General features: G+C 45.1%; 1 protein-coding gene across 2 annotated transcripts; it reads right to left on the bottom strand.

Annotated features, from left to right (window-relative positions):
* Nucleotides 1-126: 126 nt before the first annotated feature.
* Nucleotides 127-16648, bottom strand: dop1b (DOP1 leucine zipper like protein B). Of its 2 annotated transcripts, none has more exons than XM_076159207.1 (38): nt 16447-16648; nt 13555-13732; nt 12987-13168; nt 12717-12887; nt 12403-12592; nt 12209-12307; nt 11595-11718; nt 11373-11482; nt 11156-11267; nt 10932-11052; nt 10672-10791; nt 10456-10564; nt 10004-10240; nt 9615-9925; nt 9127-9518; nt 8773-9044; nt 8533-8685; nt 8274-8374; nt 7920-8110; nt 6208-7804; nt 5966-6065; nt 5674-5865; nt 5449-5571; nt 5240-5374; nt 5079-5134; nt 4880-4984; nt 4673-4739; nt 4408-4561; nt 3919-4001; nt 3719-3828; nt 3482-3631; nt 3237-3298; nt 2943-3071; nt 2703-2839; nt 2546-2601; nt 2303-2446; nt 2071-2203; nt 127-1936 (listed from the first exon to the last, which is right to left on the bottom strand). In XM_076159207.1, exons 2-38 carry the CDS (start codon nt 13690-13692, stop codon nt 1667-1669), a joined length of 6936 nt encoding a protein of 2311 aa, XP_076015322.1. In that variant the 5' UTR covers nt 13693-13732; nt 16447-16648; the 3' UTR covers nt 127-1666. The 2 variants fall into 2 exon arrangements, with proteins under 2 accessions (XP_076015322.1, XP_076015324.1); XM_076159209.1 differs by lacking the exon at nt 16447-16648 and adding an exon at nt 14022-14111.
* Nucleotides 16649-18541: the final 1893 nt, after the last annotated feature.

Below are 18541 nucleotides of genomic sequence, written 5' to 3'. Positions count from 1 at the left end.
TGATTACTAAATTACTCAACTGTGTCAAGGAAACACAAGGTGTTTATGTGTGTGTCTCTGTTAGTGTTGGCTAGTCAGTCCAGGCTTCACTATGAAATCTTTGAAACTAGAAATACCTTGTCCAGATTGGGGAGCAACAAGTTGTGAAGTCATTTAATGTACAGTGATGTCACAACATGAATAATGTGCATGAAACAGAACACATGCTGTACTGCCACAGCTCAGCTGAAGTCATCTTAACCCTGTGCAAACCTATAAAATATAAAACAGGCAATCAAATCAAATCAGTTCAGTGAAAACACAACATTTGAGCTGGTTTGATTTAATGAAGTCTTTCTATTAATTCTAAACACGACATATTCTTTAAAGGATCCAAAATAAATAACTAACATTCAGCTATGTCAAACAAAGACGATTGAAAATAAAGATTTCCCTTGAATAAAACACCAAAAATGGCAAGCAGTATTTTAGCACGGTACAACCAAGTCATGTTTGTAGAGACGTTTCCTGTGTACATAACTGACATTTATTAACTCAACCATAAAATTACTAACATTGAGCTTTACCAGGTGCCTTTCTATAATATCCATCAAATACCAAATAGAAAACCAATCTCTCTTACGTGTCATCTTGCATTATATTCTACAGTCAGGCAGACATTTACTAGCACTAGGCAGTGTGGTTAATGGAAGCTATAGGAGCCAAAGAACACATTAACACATATATGCTTCTTCACAGTGAAATTGATATTTGGTGTCACCCTCTCAAATTCTGCATGGCAACAAATGTTACTGTCTGATCTCAAAGCGTCCTTCATAAAAATCTATTCCAGATCATGCTGCCGCTCAGTGATTAGTCAGTTAAAGTCTAAAACTAGAGATTAGACATCATGAATCAGTCTCAGTGTGAATGAGCTGTAACTGAAACGACACTCAGAGAATACTACACAACAGAAGCACTATACAGGCATTTGTTATTATATTTCACTTAAATTTAAAATATCCAAAAATCCCATTGGACAGAATAAGTATTGTACAGTCCCTTAGCTTTTCAAGTGCAGAATGAGTGACCACACCTCAAAAGAAAATGTATTCATCAGGAGACAAGCCAAGGTTACACATTCCATTTAAGTTCACAATACCAGGGTTGATTGATAAGTTCTGGACCTGACGCATAAAGTGCAATGGCTACAAGTAAAAGATTATTTTTGCACACAATTTTATACATTAACTACACCCCAGCTGTATTAATTTTACTAAGTGACGACAACCTTCAAGCTGCAGTTACCTCAGAGTTGTGAGTTGCAGACAAATGAGATGGACAAACTAGCCCAGAATTCAGTGATTATGTACTTGCCTTGACACCTTCTATGCCTCCCTAAGAGATGGGGAACACGCTGTGCAAAGTGCTTCTCACCTCAGATGATGGATTGATAGCCAACAGAAAGACCCTCTGTGAGACCAGGATAATAATATAATTCTACTGTGAAATAAATAAGGATAACATCTTTGAATTCTATTTTCTAAAGAGGCTTAGAACTTATCAATCAACCCTCAAACATCATCGTTGCTATGCCTATTCTACGTATTCCATTCATATGGCTGCAGGTCAGGGATTTCATAGCTTGGGAGGATGGACTAGTTCCTGAAAGCTTCATGCTTGAGTCTTAGCTTTCCATGGAGTCCAGGAATTCTTCCTCAGTGATGTGCTCCAGCTTCTTCAGGACCGTGTCAGAGCTGGCTGCTGGGTAGTCTACTACTGGGTGGTGGGGTAATGGGTGCTTCAGTGAGGGGCTGCTGAGGGGGGGACCTTGGAAGGAGCAGCAAAGGGTGGAAAGAAAGGGTACCAGCTGGGTGATGGAGGACAGGGAGCTTTGGGTCAGGAGGGGGAACTCCAAATGCTCTGTGGACGACTCCTCACTCAACCCATTAAATACCTGGAATACATGCAGGAGAATCACAGGAAGGAGATGTAGTCAAACCAAGTCAAACATATAATATAGCATGAAACATTATTGTTTCTATCGTCACCATCTGACCATTTTCGCAGTTTGAAGATGTTCAACCTTACCCCATATCGTTGCTGTATCCTTTCCAGTGTTCTGACAACATGAGGCGTACACTCCTGCTCTCCATCTAGGAATGCGCTCTCTGGGCCACTATAGCGGTTCACATCAACCTCAGGAACAAAAGCCCAGCGATACCTGCACACGGTACAGACACAATATTTCAATACAAAACATACTGCAGAAAAAAATATAGAGAAGAGGACAAATGTAAGTCCTTCTGGCTGGTGCTCTTACATCTGAAAGATCGGCATCCTTTCTGGAGGAAAAGCCAGAGAGGTGTCGAGGAACTTGCAGGCTGAGAGGTACATGTCTAATTCGGCTTGGGAGAAATTCACAGGTCCATTCCGGTCAATGGCTCCACGCACCACTTTAGCCAGCCTGCGTAATGGGGGACAGTCTCTCATTAGTATTCTGAGTGAGGGAATCAATAGGGCCGACAAATGAAACATCAATTTGAAGATGAGATAATGAACTCACTTTGAGACTTCTTTATCTTCCTGCAGTGTTTTCTCCAAACGTGAAAATACGCGAATCTGGAAAACAAATGTAAGATAAAATAAAATCCCCATTACGATAAATACAACACACAAACTGTACATCATTCTCTTTGCTTAAAACCGGGCTGTTATCTTACCAGTTCTGTGACCATGATTGGCCAAAGGGAGATGAGGTGCTGGGGTGAGATTCGTAACAGGAGAACACGGAACATCAGGAATATTTGAGCACAGACAGCAGGGCTCGGGTTCATACGCAAAGCCTCAGTGAGACGCTCTGGACAGAGGGGAAGGTCCAGTCAGTCAATTTGTCTGACTTCCTCTTTAAACTTCAGAGACACCCACACAAGAAACATCTAATACAATATCCAGTGGCTAACCTTGGATAAGGGGCAGGTAGAGATGATACTGATCCAGTTCCCCGCTTAACATGGCAAATGCCTGGCGCTTCAGCAGCATGGGTTTCTGGTCTGCACTGGCAAACAGTTTCAGGGAGCCACTCTGCATGCCTACAGCAAAGATGAATTAAGATTTGAAAGAGCAAGTAATCATTAATGTCTCTGATTGTACACTCCGCAACTTTGAACAATCTCCATGGTTCTACATGGCAACCTCAGTATTATAAGGATCAATCTGGGTCTTTTGGATGACACAACACACAAGGCTGTACTTACTCATGAGGTCTTTAAACATGGTCTTCTCATGAGTCAACAGATGGTCAATGATGGATCTCCAGCTGTGGACAATAGAGCACAGTGAACAAGAGTCAAGTCTCACTCATCTTCTGTAATTTTCTGCATACATGCAAATATCTTTCATTTCCTTGTTGATCTCAGATAACTCACGTATAAACACTGTACACCATTGTTTAAGGCTGTTATGTGACCTCTGTGTGAAGGAGAAGCATGCTCATTCTAACCTGGGTGCACAGGAGGCATCCATGGTGAAGAACATGGGGTCCATGAAGAGCTCAAAGACCTCTTTCCTCCAGGCCCTTTTGGTGTAGGCATAGCCACTTAGATTTCTCAGCAGCTGAGCCCCCGCTTCAAAGCTGGGCATGTTGTAGACACTACCATACAAAAAAAGTCAATTAAAGGACCAAGGAGAAAAAACTACTTAGCATCACAACACATCGGCGTCATTAGGTGGAGCTTACTTGTGGTTCTTCAGGTAGGGGAAAACATAATACATGAGTCGGGAGATAAGGGGAACTGCTTTCTCCTTCTCATCGCTGCGATACACCATGTCCAGAAGTGGTGCCAAGACCTATGGAGCAAGAAAGTGTGTCAAGTAATAATCTCACATTAAGGTTTGCTTCCCCATTCATTCCCTTTTAGTACAACCACAAAGCCGTACCTCTGCGAGCAGGGCGAGCGCCTGCACACTATAAACAGAGGGCGCAGAGGAGGAAACCATCGTGCTTGCTTGAGCTGTTGAATCTGGACACAGAGATAGAAGGAAGTTTGAGTTCACTTGTGACTGTATGTGCACAGAATAATGCTTGTCTTACCTCTGCTAGCTGCCCTAAGGTGCTAACTGTGCTTGAGTGCCCATCATACAGCGCATGGGTATAGGAGGAACACATGTTAATTTCACGATATGAAAAGAAAATAACCCTGAGCAGATTCTCTGCATATTATCATTTCTGTCCTACTAGATCTACCTCAGTTGCACCTCTACCAGCTTCATCACTTATCCGTGCTTCTTCCTCTTCTAGATGGATTTGGATACATTTCCATAGTTAGTTTAAGGCCTCTACACTATCAGGTAACATTCAGAGAGAAGACTAAGCTGACTCCCTAGGAACTGAACTTGAAGTTAGAATGTAGATGCTATGGTTATTACCATGATGATCAGCATCCACATCATCTACTTCCTCCGCCTCAGGATAAACCTGTGGCTGAACTTTGACCTCAAGGTTGCGACTAAGCCAGCTGGTCTGCTCCAGGGATGAGCCTGCAACCCCGCCTACTGCCTCCAGGATCCGTTGGGTCACCTCCTACATAATGATATCAGGATCAGTATCACACACAACACATATTTCCAATCTCAGCCTATCAACAGTGTTTCATACTGACTGTCCTCTGCTATTAGCTAATCAACTTAATACCTGCATGTCTTTAGAGTCCTTCTTATTGTCCAGGTTGGGGAGCCGGTTCACAAAATCATTGAGGATCCTGCAAGTTTAAAAATATCTCTTACTGCTTATAAATGTTTTTCTATTAACACAGAGAAAACATGGAGCGTTGACACAGAGACAAAACTACAGCAACTCAATATTTTGCATGAAGTTTGAATATGCAAAAATGACACCAACCCCAGCAGTAAGAAGTGACCAGGTGGGGCCAGGTTGAGCTGAATAGAATCCCGTAGGAGACTGAGGAGGGAAGCAACACTGTCCTGCAGGATTTGAGCCGAGACGCTGCATACAGGAACACAGGGACAGTGAGATGAATACTGAAAGTGTACATTTATAAAACCAGAGGCAGGGACCTGTGCTGTAGTTTCCTATATACCTCTGGATGTAGGCATAGCTGAACTGCAACACGGGGACATCAACCAGGGTGGACTTCTGATTAAGAGAAAGAAAATGTTCCATAATTAACTTCAGGGCACTTCATCCTGGAGAATGCATGATCAGAGTACTGTATGTATGTATGTAAGCACAAGTTCATACAGGGTCTCCTTTGATTTGATGTGGCTTTTTCACCACTTCCTTAACCAAGTGTAGGATGGCGTCTGTAGACAAGGTGTCCAACGATTTCACGAGGTCTACGAGGGTCAGACGAGGCTCACTGGCCACAGGTAAAACCTACAGACAACAGAAGAGCAAAGATATCAACAGGTGCCCTGAAAACATCTTAAAACCTTCGTTACAGTCCTTACCTTGTTCCTGTGTCTCCTCTTACTCTTCCTGCTGCTCCACACAGCTCCCACTGAAGCCATGAACTGAACCCCATACTGCCCTGTTAGAGGGACCAGGAACTCCAGTATCCTCTGCCGCAGGATCTACACATGAACATGACATCAAGGCAATCTGTCACCACGTATGTTTGTATCTAGAAGGTTTGAAGGTATTGAAAATGCAAACATTACGGCTTAGATACACACCTTAGTGCTTCTAAAGTAGACGGATGTGGAAGTGTGTCTGCCACTCTGGACAGAGTCAGACGCCCTCCTCTGACTCTCTTCCCTCCTGATAACACCCCATAACAACGCCATACTACTGAGCATTTGTGGTAGTGCCTCAATCACAGCATTGCGAGCATTACGGACATCTGCTGGGTCACAGGCAACCAGGGACTATCAAAGAGGAAAGAGGAAAGAGAAATAGAATTTATATTTTCAATGATGTATGGAATCTGTGAGTGCTGTATGTGTGTGTGTTTGTATCTTTTCCCACCTTCTTGTTGTCCAATAGACAGTGGTGTGTAATTGTGGTCAGGCCTTCAAGCAGAGTCAGAGAGTAGTCAGGAGCAATGTTTTCCCTCCTCCCACCGAGGCTAATCAGACAACAGACACAAACAAAACATTCTATCAAGGCACATTTACAGTAAAACAGGCCACAGGATTGGAGGTGAAAAGGTTTCTGTTTGTTAGACACCACAGTTTCACACTCACAAGCCAAGTCTGTTATATTTGTACCTTTGATTAGTCTTTCCTCCATCATGCTCATATAGCTTGACAAGCTCGTCGAGGTTCCTGCAGATTTGGGCAATAAGCGGAGCCACAATGATGCCAAGCGAGCGACCCAGGTAGGGCAGAGTGGAGCACAGCAGTGACACCCAGTGGGGGTGCATGGCGTAGCCGTAGTGTGGCTGCAGAGCCCTGGCTGCTGCGGACACAAACATCCCTTGGGCTGTGATGGGGTGGCTTGGGACATACTGGGCTGCCTTGATGGACTGCTGGAAAAGGACTGCAGTCTGCCATTCACGAGCAAGTGGGGTGCTGACGGTGGGAGAGTCACGAGGCTCCAAAGGCTGTGCAGAGGCTCCACCTGACCCCACTGAGGGGGCAGCCCCACCAGGCCACAGGTGGTACTCCAGAACGATGAGAGCCTGGATGAGTTTCAGTAATTCCATCTGTAAGGGAAACTGTTCCTGACCCCCTCCTGTTCCCAGATTGACCAGACTCTCCTCTGACAGGCCTCCCAGTTCATCCAGGAGCTCCACACCTCTGGGTGTTCCCTTGTCCAGCACCCTCTGGGTGACATACATGGATGTAGAAAGAGTAAGCAGGGCATATTGTTGTACTTTACATTCTGAGAGTAGTCTTCGGATGGGCTCCAAGCGGGCCCCGTTACCCTCTTGTCCCTGTGCTAAGAAGCCAAGCTCATTCACCATTCGGGTCAGCACCTCCACACTCTTCACCTGAACCTCCCTGTTACCCTGCTGGTCTTGGGGACCCAGGCTCAGGTAGGATGGGTATTGAGAGCGTAGGAACCTCAGGCATAAGGACACCAGCAGCTCAATGAGCAGGGATGGGGGCACAGAGGGGGTGGAGGCAGGGGAAAGCAGGTTGCCATAGAAACCTTTTCCATCCTGAGACTGTTGGTGACGCTGCAAGAGGTTTGACACCAGGTTTAAATGGGAAGCCGAGCTTGTATCTAGAGAAGTGAAGGAGAGGGCGTCAACTAGAGGTCGCTGGGCACTGCTTCTCAGAAGGCTGTCAATCAGTGCCAATCCCTGGAGCAGGTGACGCCAACCACCCGCCACAGGGTACAGCAGCACATGGCGAAACAGAGAGTCAATGGCCTCTCTCTTCTCACGCTGCTGTTTCAACAGGCGAGACCTGGCCATCGCTTCCAGCTCCATATCCTCTTCATCCTCACTTGACAGTGAATCAGATGCCTGTGTGCGCTCAGACTCTACCCTCTGCAGGCCATTGACAACACTACCTTCATCCATGCTGCTCTGATAAGGTCCGGAGCCAGAAGTGGAGTTGTCTGCGGACACCTGGGCACCACTGGTGTCAGCTGATTCAGTGTGTTCACTCTCTGCCGCATCGTCTTCTCTTTCCTCCACTGCATCTTCTTCCTCTGTCACTTCACTCACACTTCTGGATTCAGGTAAGGAGTCGAGTTGTTTGGTCAATTCTGGGTCACCCTCCAACTCTGCCCACAGAGATTCCCGGTCCACAATGTTGAGGTTAAAGGTCGTGACCTCTGTTGCAATGTTGTCCTCGGTTGTCCCAGAGGTTTTGGTGGAGCTTCGTGGTCTGTGGTTTAGATTCCTCAGGTTACCTTCAAAGAAAACAGCATGAAAACGTAGCAAAGACACACACACACCACCCACAACACTCAACCAAATAAGATGGATAAATACATTCTTATTCAGTCAAGTTTAATTCATTCTTACCAGCAGTGAGGTTTTGTTTGACGCTCTGAATGGAGCGACGGCGAGTGGAGGGGTGAAGCAACAACAGCAGAATAGGCTCCAGGATGCGAAACACATCATTGAGGGACAGAGCTCTGACCAGCCAGCACTGAGCTGCTGCACTAACTGAGGCATCAGTGCAGCACAGACTGTCCACCACCACACACAGGGACCTGAGGGAGACACACACATTTTAACAGCCAATAACAACATTTAGAAAAGTAAATTCATTGGCCCTAAAATGGACTGAATATATTACACACCCAGAGGAAGTCTGAATAAGAATAGTAAAATTGTTTGTCATAACTGCTCACTACATTTTAAATAAATACTAACCTATCAAAGGAGCGATTGAGGGACATGGCCCTGTTGATCTGGATCTCTCGAGTCAGGTGCCATAACACTGTGAATCGGTGAAACGCTTCCAGCCGAACAGCCTGCGGCAAACAAACAAGCACAGAGTTTCACAACGCAAATGAAAAGCTTTGTATTTGCTCGTCCCATCACGTGAGCAAAGACTGTTGTGTGCGTTTTGCTCCATTTTCACTAATAATCCAGAAGGTTCAACAAATTTCCCATGTTCATGCGTGTTTACCTTGTCTTTGTGCAGCAGCGCCTGGCAGATGATGTCTTCACAGATGGATGCTGATGGAGCCAAGCAGTGAAGTCGGTAGAAGAGTTCCACGCAGGAAATATGCTGCTCTCTCCGCTCTGTGTCCAGCTGGTTCCACAGCACTTGGGACAACCTCTGGACAAGGACACAACATAGACACAACATCTTAAAGACAGTGTTCATGAAATAGTAGAAGACACGTGTTCTCTTTGACAACCTAACCTGATAGAAATCTGTGCCCTCCTCCATGCCACGAAGCAGGGCAGGGTAGATGGGTGGCACAGTGACCATCTGCAGCCGCCCACTCAGAGGGTTAGAGTCGTAGGTCTGGTAGCGTTTGTGCTTGTCCTGGATGACCAGTGCCAAGGACTGGGAATGGTTGACGAGTTCCAACAGGGAGGCAACCGCAGTGTGCTGGACGTTGTAGTCCCTGGACAGGCAGCACAGCGTCATCAAGGAACTCAGCCATATTGGAAGGCTGTCTACGTCATCACCTATGGGAGGATAAGACAGGTTCTATGTTACTTTCTTACTTATTGTATGTGGTCAAACTGCAATTGTTTGAACGCCACTCACCTGTGTGACAAAACATCCCTGTGTAAATATCCAGGCTCTCCTCTTCACTCAGGTAGATAGGAAAGGTGCTGCACTCCAACAGCAGGTGGCAGGTGGCAGTGAAAGCTTGTCTGCAGGCCTCAGAGATCTCTGCCCTGCTCCGAGGCATGTAGCCCGCTCCCCAGGACGCACACCCGACATTCCCTCGCTCCTTTCTAGTCTTGGCGGGTGATGCTGACAGCTGAGCATCAGATGTGACGTAGGATTTATGCTTGTTTTGGGGTGAAAGGTCTTGAATATCCCGCCCCTCCAGGTCCACCAACAAGGTTTTCTGATCCGCAGATAGAGAAGGAAGCTCAGGCTCTGGAATTCCCTCCTGCGCGTTGACATCTTCAACCTGGACCAGCAGGTATCTGAAGCATGGCAGGAATGAAAACAAAGATCAGTTGCAATAAAGAGCTGGGTACTTTATAACTGCTATTTTAATTGATATTTGCTCAACAATTTACTTTGTAGTAATGAAGGCCAGGATGTCCTGCATGAAAGAGGTCATGGTGTCCACACTGCCTCCTTTCCTCCACACCCCCTCGTCTTCTGTGGACATTCTCAGTCCCTCTGGCACCATCCCCATCTGCTGTGGGAGGTGCTGCTCTGATGGTGAGGCGCTGATGCCCAATCCGCTGTCTTCAGACCGGAGTGATGGGTACAGGTGGTTTGCAGGCTCTGTCCCATCTCCTCCATCCCCGTTTACCTCTTCATCTTCATGGATACCATTAACCTGACCAACACCGCTCTCTGTCTCACTCTCCGTCTTGTCGTCCTAGAGAGTGATACATTCATGTGTGACCACACAGTCTACAAAAGCAATTGCACATAACAGAACAGATCAACTCCTTACCTGACTTTGCTTGCCCTTTTCCTCTGGTTCCTGCAACTCCTTCTCTTCTATCTCTGCCTCTGCCTCAATATCCAAATAAGCCACAGGCATCTGGATCTTACTGAGCACCTTAAAACAGGCACGCAGGCCTTGGGTGAGCTCTTCCAGGTCCACAGAGGCCATGTGGGAGCAGAGGGTCTGAATCATGCGATCCAGCATTTCAGGTAGATACTGGGATTGGATGTCAGCATGGAGCTCCTGTTACACACAGAAAACACACTAAACATGCAAGTTGCTTCAGGTGTGTGTGTGTGTGTGTGCATGAGTCAGACTTAGATCAACTTGGGTGAATTGTTTAACCTGGACATTGGCACCAGAGGGTTGTTAGTTTACTGCACATGATGAATGCTAAGATAAACATATATTTTTGTTTTTCATTTCGTCCATGGTGATTCATGATGGGAGCACTTTACCAGAGGTATAACATCCAGCAGGAACATGATGAGATTGGACATCTCTGTGACGGAGGGAGGGGAGTGACTGCGGTCCTGCCGAGAAGGTGTAGGTGGATCATCTTTGTCACTATGGGGAATGATACAGAGGAGAATGATGGAGATTCTCTCTTTAGACTTTCAGTTGATAATTAGTTTTTCTTCCCAAATGCTGAGGACTTTGAGTAACAGTCGTACCTGAGAGCAGTGCAGAAGCGTCGGGTCATGTAATCCCACAGATATTCACTGTTCATGGAGCTTACGAGTATGTTCACAGTCTTGATGATCTCCGATGCGTTCTTATTCGCCTTTATTTTACTGCTCAAAAAAGAACACAAGAAAAGACGTCAGTCACAAGATTCATTTCGTCAGCTGTATTTTCCAGCTTGCTATGTCTATTTGCTCTGTCATCAACACTGTCAACACAAGTTCACTCTGTCAACAAATGGCCCTCTCACCTGGCTAGTTGGTTGCCTGTGAGCCCTGAGCTTGTGATGGTTTCCTCCCCCAACATCTCTCTACAGTAGCTGTAGAAAGCTCGGACCACCTCCAACAGCACACTGCTCAAGACCACCGGACCTGAGCACAAACATCAGCATCACAGCGAGAAAACGGTTGGACAAAATGTGATTGCTGAGGTAGAAAAGCCAAAGCGCAAGTAGAGTAATTCAGTGGCGCTTGCCTATTTCCGGTTTATCAAGCAGGCTGATGATGATGCGAAACGGCCTGAGGTAACCAATCACATTCTCCTTATTGCTCTCCACTCCCTTCTGTTTGAGGATGTTAATCAGAGCCTGCAGTCACAGAAACAAACAGAACAGAGGGGAACAGAAATTAATACATTGTTCAAACAGACACACCTGCTGTTTGGTTTTTGGACGCATAGATTTGTATGTTACCTGTACGAGAAAGTCTCTGGAGTAGTTGTTGAAATAGAAGGACGAATGATCCTCCATGGTGGAGGAGAGGGTGGGATTTGGTGCCACCATTTCCCCTTTGATGTTTGTACCTGTAAACACATATCAACACACATATGAACAAAGAGCGAGGCACACAACTGTACCAAACTCTGCCAAACAGCATAATCATTTATTATGGTGTTTATCATTATGATCAGAAACCTTGAAGCCAGGCGTAGAGACGTCTGTTGAGGGACATGTCTCTGCGGAGAAGCGCGAGCCAGGCTGCAGACACCATTGTAACCATGTCTTCCTCACTCATGGGAATACTGGCCTCTGCTGAGTCCTGATCCAATAACACAGAGAGAGAGAATTTTAGAAGGGAACATCAGGAGGAAATGACACAAAACAATGCTCAGAGAAAAGACATATAAACACTGATGACATTCTCTTTGGTGTCCTCTTTTAATTAAGTGGTTTGAGTGACTGGATTACAGTGTGAGGTTGCCTTGGACTTATCTGACCACCATTTCTCTAATGAACTCCATTATAGCAATGTTGCTGCAACCACAGATGTCAGCAATGAAATGGTGATTAATGTGTTGTAAAATCTGACAGGGTTGATGGCAAAACCCAGGATGAAATAATCTTTAACAACAACGAAGAAGATGCCATAGTACTGCACTGACTGCTGAGTGGTGTGGTGGAAGTGTAATGCAGACATTGCACGTGTGTGCGCACGTAGTAAGTGTGTGTGTGTGTGTGTGTGTGTGTGTGTGTGTGTGTGTGTGTGTGTGTGTGTGTGTGTGTGTGTGTGTGCGTGTGCATGTTCTTACCAAGCAGGTAGCGAAAGGGAAAAAGTAGAGCAGGATTTCTAACATGTTTCTCTGCACCAGGACATTGGAGTCTTGCAAAGCAAGACACACCGACTTCAACTGGGGACAGAGGCAGACATGTTTAGACAGAGAAGGTGATCAAGGTTGTGTGAAAATAGTGTAAATGTCAATGTCTGAATGTTCTGGGCACTCACCACCATGCGGTGGTCGTGGCCCAGCATGTGTGCTTGCTGGTTCACGGGCAACATTTTGTCAAAGTGTGTGACTATAAGGAGAGAGGCGGGCAGGCGCACAGAGGGGCTGACCAGCACGCTGCCCCACAGGGCGCCATAGAAAACCGGCTGCCCCACCAGCAGTGACAACCTCACCAGCAAGACATCAGTCCTGGATAGAGAGAAGTGAACAGGGAGAAATAGTCCTCATTAAGTTTAGTTTTAGGAATGAAAGTCGATTATGACCTATATGACTTTATAAAGTCTCATAGTGTATTGTTGTAGGGAAACGGTACCTGTCATAGACATCCAGTCCCTCCTCCAGGCCTGGCAGAAGCCCTGTTATGAAGGCCTGCAGGCTGGGGAGCAAAGCCCTCTGCAGTGGGAGATAGTAACGCTCGTACAGTGTCAGCAGGACAGGCTTGACTGCTATGGCTGCATGGCCCAACAGCGGGAACAGTCCTGAGCTGAAACACACACACATATACACACCAATTACAAATGATAAATAGCACTCATGTATAATCACACCAGCACAGAACAAACTCCCACGGAAGTGTCCGCACCTGTAAATGAAGAGATCCTTGGCCAGCCATTTTGTTCCAATGATTTTGAAGACGACCTCGTAGGTCTCCAGAGCCTTGAGGTGTACACCACTAGGCAGGGCTGGGTGCAGGCATTGGGCGAGACGCTTGCCTATGATGAGCCTCTTAGGCAACAGTGAGTAGCGCAGGTTACTCTGCAGGGCCTGGAGGGGGCAAAGAAGAAGACAAACACGGAATGACGGAGGGAAAAGCTCAGCGGTCAACAAAAAAAGAAGCCAATTTACAGAGTGACACATTCTTTCATGTGAACATCCAGACAGACAGGATGGAGAAGCAGGATTATTGTGTTCAGATGCAAGGTTTCTCCATCTTTGCCTCACATTGTCTGTGTACTTTAAGGACGTATTATTGTTCATTAGCACACACAGACACTCCAAAGTAAATACCCTTTGTGAAAATGCAAGACATTTATTGCCCAAAGTAAAGGGCCAGGAGACTTGAGCAATACATCACAGCTGAGTAATGGGGCTGTAACACACAGGAAGAATCCTCTCCACTTATCAGCTGCTGTTAATGCACCATACTGTACCTTATTGAGCTTGCCCAGCGAGGAGATGAGGTCAGCCCACTCAGTGGAAGACTCAAAGTTTCGCAGCGCTTTCTCAATGACCGAAGAGTAGCTACGGTACCGGTAGTCATTCTGCAGTTCAACCTCCTCGGGATCCATGATGCATCAGTCTGATCCCAGCATGTTCAGGAGAATAAAACTGTAAAAAGAAATGAGGAAAAGAAGACGTTTAGGGTCCCTCTGTCTCTCAAGCTTGTTTCTGGCAAACAACATTAGCCAATTATTCTCTGTCAACTCGCAAATAAATACAAGCCTATGAGCAACACAGACATACAGTGTTATTCATGACTGGTCCAGTGTTTGTCCTTCTGACCTGTCACTGAATCCAACGAGGGAGGAGTGTTGCATAAACCCCCATGAGAAAAACAAGTCATGGACTGACTCATTTAACGTAAACACAGTAGAAAGTGTGTGTGTGTGTTTAGCACCTTTGAATACAGCCAAACTGAATCGTGGGCTGGAGAACTGGAAGACGTGATATAAGATGATATACAGTACATCTGGACCCCCTATGGCTGAGCTAAGAGGGGCTCTACAGTCACCCATTGAAATGAAAGAGAGAAAGAGGGAAAGAGGGAGGTTGGATGAGTGGTAGAGAACAGTGAGACATGGAGTGGGAAAGTGTAAGAAAGAGATGACTCGTATCGGACTTGATGAGTAAGCGAAAACAACATGAAGGGCATGTTTGATCATCTCTTCTTATCATCTGACCGGGCCTCCACTATAAAATGTCAGCCACCAACCTAATAAGTATTTGTCACATAACTGCCATGGACAAACTACACTGTAATGCCACATTACAGATGCAAGTATTAGTTGATTCAGCTGAGGGGTACAATCTAGTGATATCCAAAACAAAAAACCCTGCGAATCCTTAATATGTGAGGCAATATTCCAACATGTGACGTAATATTCTGCACCATCTATTTGTGGGTTGATGTCAGTGCAGTCCATCATTACATAAACCCTAAAATAAGTGGAATCAATAAGTCTCCACTGGGAAAGAGAGCAGTGTATACAGTAAGTGGAGAGGATCTAAAGTGGTTTAGTGAATGTTGGCCTCTTTCATTCTGTTTGGCTGATATTGTGAGTTGACAAATGTGAAGCTCTTAAAGTGGTCACCGTCAGAGGGAGGTGTTAATTCAGCTCTGTGGTCATTATAAGGCTGTAGGTAGTGATGCTGATATTGTAAAACATATTCCTTAGACTAAAAATGTTTTATGGCAATTAAGTATGAAAAACTAAAATAGATATATGCAATAATTCTATCTATGGAAGAACACTGAACCTACGAATACTGAAGGTTTCTACATGGTTGGTTTATGATTGCGGCTAAGAATAGGCTTGGAGTATCGGCAGGGTCATAAAATAACATAAAACATAATAAAAGAAAGAAAAGAAAGATTGAACGGTTTCAGTGTCACATGATAGATATTGACCAATCACATCCTGCATAATGGTACACAGTGCTCTCTTCACTGGACCATTATTTACTACATTGTTCCGGATTCATAATACTTTTTCCTGGATCACGGCCACTTCCCTGCTGATGGCTCCTGTTACACACCTGGCTGTTGGATGAGACGGCAACTCTCTTTCAATTGCGATGCCTGAGGGTTTTTCCATTTTTGCCCTTCAGTGCTAAGGTTAATAATGAATTTGTTCACATCTTCCCAGAGAGCTTTGGGCTGTTTCAGGAGACCACTGCTATGTGGTCCTCTGTGATATTAGACTGGACAAATAAACTTCACATGGTTTCAGAGTTGGTAGCCAGAAAAACAAATTATATAGGGTGCAAAGAGCAAAATCCACCCTCGGCTCTTGATAGCAGAGACTTTCTCCAGGCTGTATCAGGCAGACGAGTGTGAGTGTATGTGCTTTGAGGGTGTGCATACACACAACAAGCCCCACAACTGCAGACTACAGAGAAGTGTCACCTGACTGACACCACCACCACAAGAGGCCCAGTGTATCAGTCTGTGGTGGTGTTTTTGCACATGCAGCATATAAAGGACAGTCCACTGATTTCATACATCAAATTCAGTTTATGAGCCATAGCAGCACTATTAAAGGCTCTGTGACATTACAAGGCTTACCTCCTCCTGCTGATAGACGACATGTTTGAGTACTAGAGCTTTTAGTAAACACAATGTATGTAGTATTGGTATTCGTAGTAGGAGTGGCTTTAACGCTCAAACGTATAGGCATTAGCCCCAATATGAAGAAACCCTTGTGATGTCATAGAGGTCAGTTCCCCTGGTCTTGCACCGTGCTGTCCGCAGTCACAAATCAGTTTGTGTGAAACAGGCATCCAGGATTATGTGGCTGAGGTCGAGGGCTCTGTGTAAAATCAGGATTACACCACGGCAGTGCTCTGAGAGGCTCTTCAAATAATCATCTTTAAAACAATAGGAAGTTAACCAATGTCCGTTTCCTTGACATTTTACACCCTACACACTCACAAAAAGCCTTTATATGAAGGAATGTTGCTTTAATTGTGGCTTCCTTTTATGCCAGCTGGCTGCCTCAGCTTGTGGCCTGACTGTGCACCATCCATGGCAGAGCTGATGGATTATGTAAGTGCTCGATCTGACAGCCTGAACACACAGACTGGACATCTGCCTCAAAACATGTCAACAAAGCAGAGCGCACAGCTAGCTGGAGAGCAGTCAAGTGTGTTCATGTGCACAGCTAGCAACTGTACATCCTCATCTTGGTTTAATGCCATAACTGGCCCGTGGAATGTAGAACATATGCAAACATATTTAAGCTAAATTCCGCTTATTTTTGCAGTATAGTTGAGAAGAACAGAGCGGTAAACACATTAAGCCATAGGGTGCATAAATGACTCACCGATTGCAACACAAGCCCACGATGCACCACCGAAGCGCACTCTGTTCAAAGCGGACCCGCTCAAAGAAAAGACATCCCGATCCTCATTATTCATCCATGTTGTTTCAAAGAGAAGGTGTACCAAACCTGGATGAGGGCTCCACGTCCCCGGAGGACCAGGGGCTAACTGTCATTACGGGGCGGAACCGTCCAACTCAGCTGATTCAGTCCTCCTCAGATCGGATAGTTCACTTCCTGATAGCGAAGGGGTGGGGCGTGAATGTTTTAAGTACACGCCGGGGGATAATTTGTTTTCACACGTCAGATAAAGCTGAAAAGCGTACATGTTTGTCAGATGTTTGACTCGGAGCAACATATAACCCGTTTGTCTTCACACAGCTTGAACAGAGATGTGAGGGAAACGGTGAACCCGCTGCCCCGCGGCGTTGGTACAGTCCAGGATGTGCCGTGTTTACGAACCTCTCGCCTCTCCGTCACATTTTTAGGATAAGTAGTTTGCACGACTACGGCCCGCACGTTATCTGTCTGCGTACTCAGACGTCAAATTGTGGGTAATGGCAAATACAAACTTTACTTAACCGCAAGATTTTGCTTAAGAACCCACTGGTTTTGTTACAATTAAATGTTTTTGCCCGAGCCCGATGGTTTGCTGGTCAGCACCAAAACGTCCTCAATTAATTTTGATGAAACTTCTGAGGAGGTATGAGGACTCAAAATAATTTCTCAAATATAAAACTATACTTACATAACAAACATAACAAGCTAACTGAACGTCTCGCCCCAGGTGCATAAGCACTATTTAGTGTTGTATCTAATCTCCTCTAAATAGATGAAGCAAAGAGGAAGCGATCTACATAACCACAGGTCTCTTGGAAGCAGAGAAGAGGAAGAAAACGGTACGTTACAAAAAATAAAAATAAATTGGTGGGTATGATGTGGATCTGTGTAACACACCTTTCATAGTTACAGAAATAGGTCCAGAAAAAAGATCTCTCTTATATATCCAGTACATTACTATAATAAACAACAACAACAATACTAATAATTATAATAATAGTGAATCTAACGACAGCCTATCTAGTTCTGATTTTATTTGAGGGGGGCTCAAAATCGGGGGCGCTACAAAGTCATGAAATCCTTCACTATGATGATGTTGATTATAACAGTCAGTTCTTACATCATGTCACCCTAACCAGCCCTGCCTCGTGCATGTATAGATCTTAGTTAGTTAACCACAGGTTGCTGTTTGGAAGTCGTGTCTTTGCTGCTTTTCGTCAAATTGTGTCAAGGCTTGTTAATCCTCGGAGGTGTGCATTTTAAGTGTTTGACCTCCTGTTTGTTCACCTGACCTCCTTATTGACAGCCTTCCATTCGTTGTTATGGCCTCCTGTGTTAAACGGTGTATTACTGAAATCCAACACAACAAGCATGATTTTTTCCCTTTAATCATATAATTAATGAGACCGTGAAGGATGGGGTGTGTGGGATCAAGTCATGACAAACTCCTCTTTGTGTGTAGCCACGTAAAATGCGGCGATAACGAAAACATTTCCAAGCACAGCACAGCACACTCACAGCACTACTAGGAATCGTTCATATATTTGTTTTATTATTCAATTTAGCTGATGTGGAGTCAGTCTCCCCATTGCAACAAACACAGCGGTAAGTACAAGGATGTGACTCTAGAGGGAGCTCCTGTATTTTGCAAACATTTTGTAACCTGCCGTAATGCGGCCAATCACAGTGAGTACATCACGTTTAAAACAGGAATACAATGCAAATAACAATTTGAAAGTAATTGATAGCATCCTGCTGTAGTACAACTGTACATGCTCTATGTAGAATATTACTTATCTAGGTCAGGTTGTGTATGTTGCTGTTTATTTGTATGTATAACAATAGGAGGCTGTTTAATCACTTGCTGGTGTGTGCAGGTGTGTGTGTGGTTTAATGCACTCTGTAGAGGAGAGACAGGTTCATTGCTCTCTCCGTTTTCAAGAAAAAGAGAGGTTGGACCTGGGAACACTCACTCACTCACTCACTCACTCACTCACACACACACACACACTATCACACCACGATGAGCTGCTGAGGC

Source organism: Genypterus blacodes, unplaced genomic scaffold (genome assembly GCF_046128005.1).
Source record: "Genypterus blacodes isolate CSIRO-AG114 ecotype Tasmania unplaced genomic scaffold, CSIRO-AGI_Gbla_v1 ptg000093l_1, whole genome shotgun sequence".
Taxonomy (NCBI): domain Eukaryota; kingdom Metazoa; phylum Chordata; class Actinopteri; order Ophidiiformes; family Ophidiidae; genus Genypterus; species Genypterus blacodes.
The sequence above is the reverse complement of the archived record's forward strand: the minus strand, read 5'-3'. Positions and strand labels throughout refer to the sequence as shown.

Bases quoted from the DNA above. Each gene is read 5' to 3' on its own strand.
- dop1b (XM_076159207.1), bottom strand. From the start codon at position 13,692: ATGGATCCCGAGGAGGTTGAACTGCAGAATGACTACCGGTACCGTAGC. The intron at 5,375-5,448 runs GTAAGGACTGTA...TGTTGTCTGTAG, and splicing joins AGAGGAGACACAGGAACAAG to GTTTTACCTGTGGCCAGTGA. The intron at 4,985-5,078 runs GTATATAGGAAA...TCCTGTATGCAG, and splicing joins AGCTATGCCTACATCCAGAG to CGTCTCGGCTCAAATCCTGC.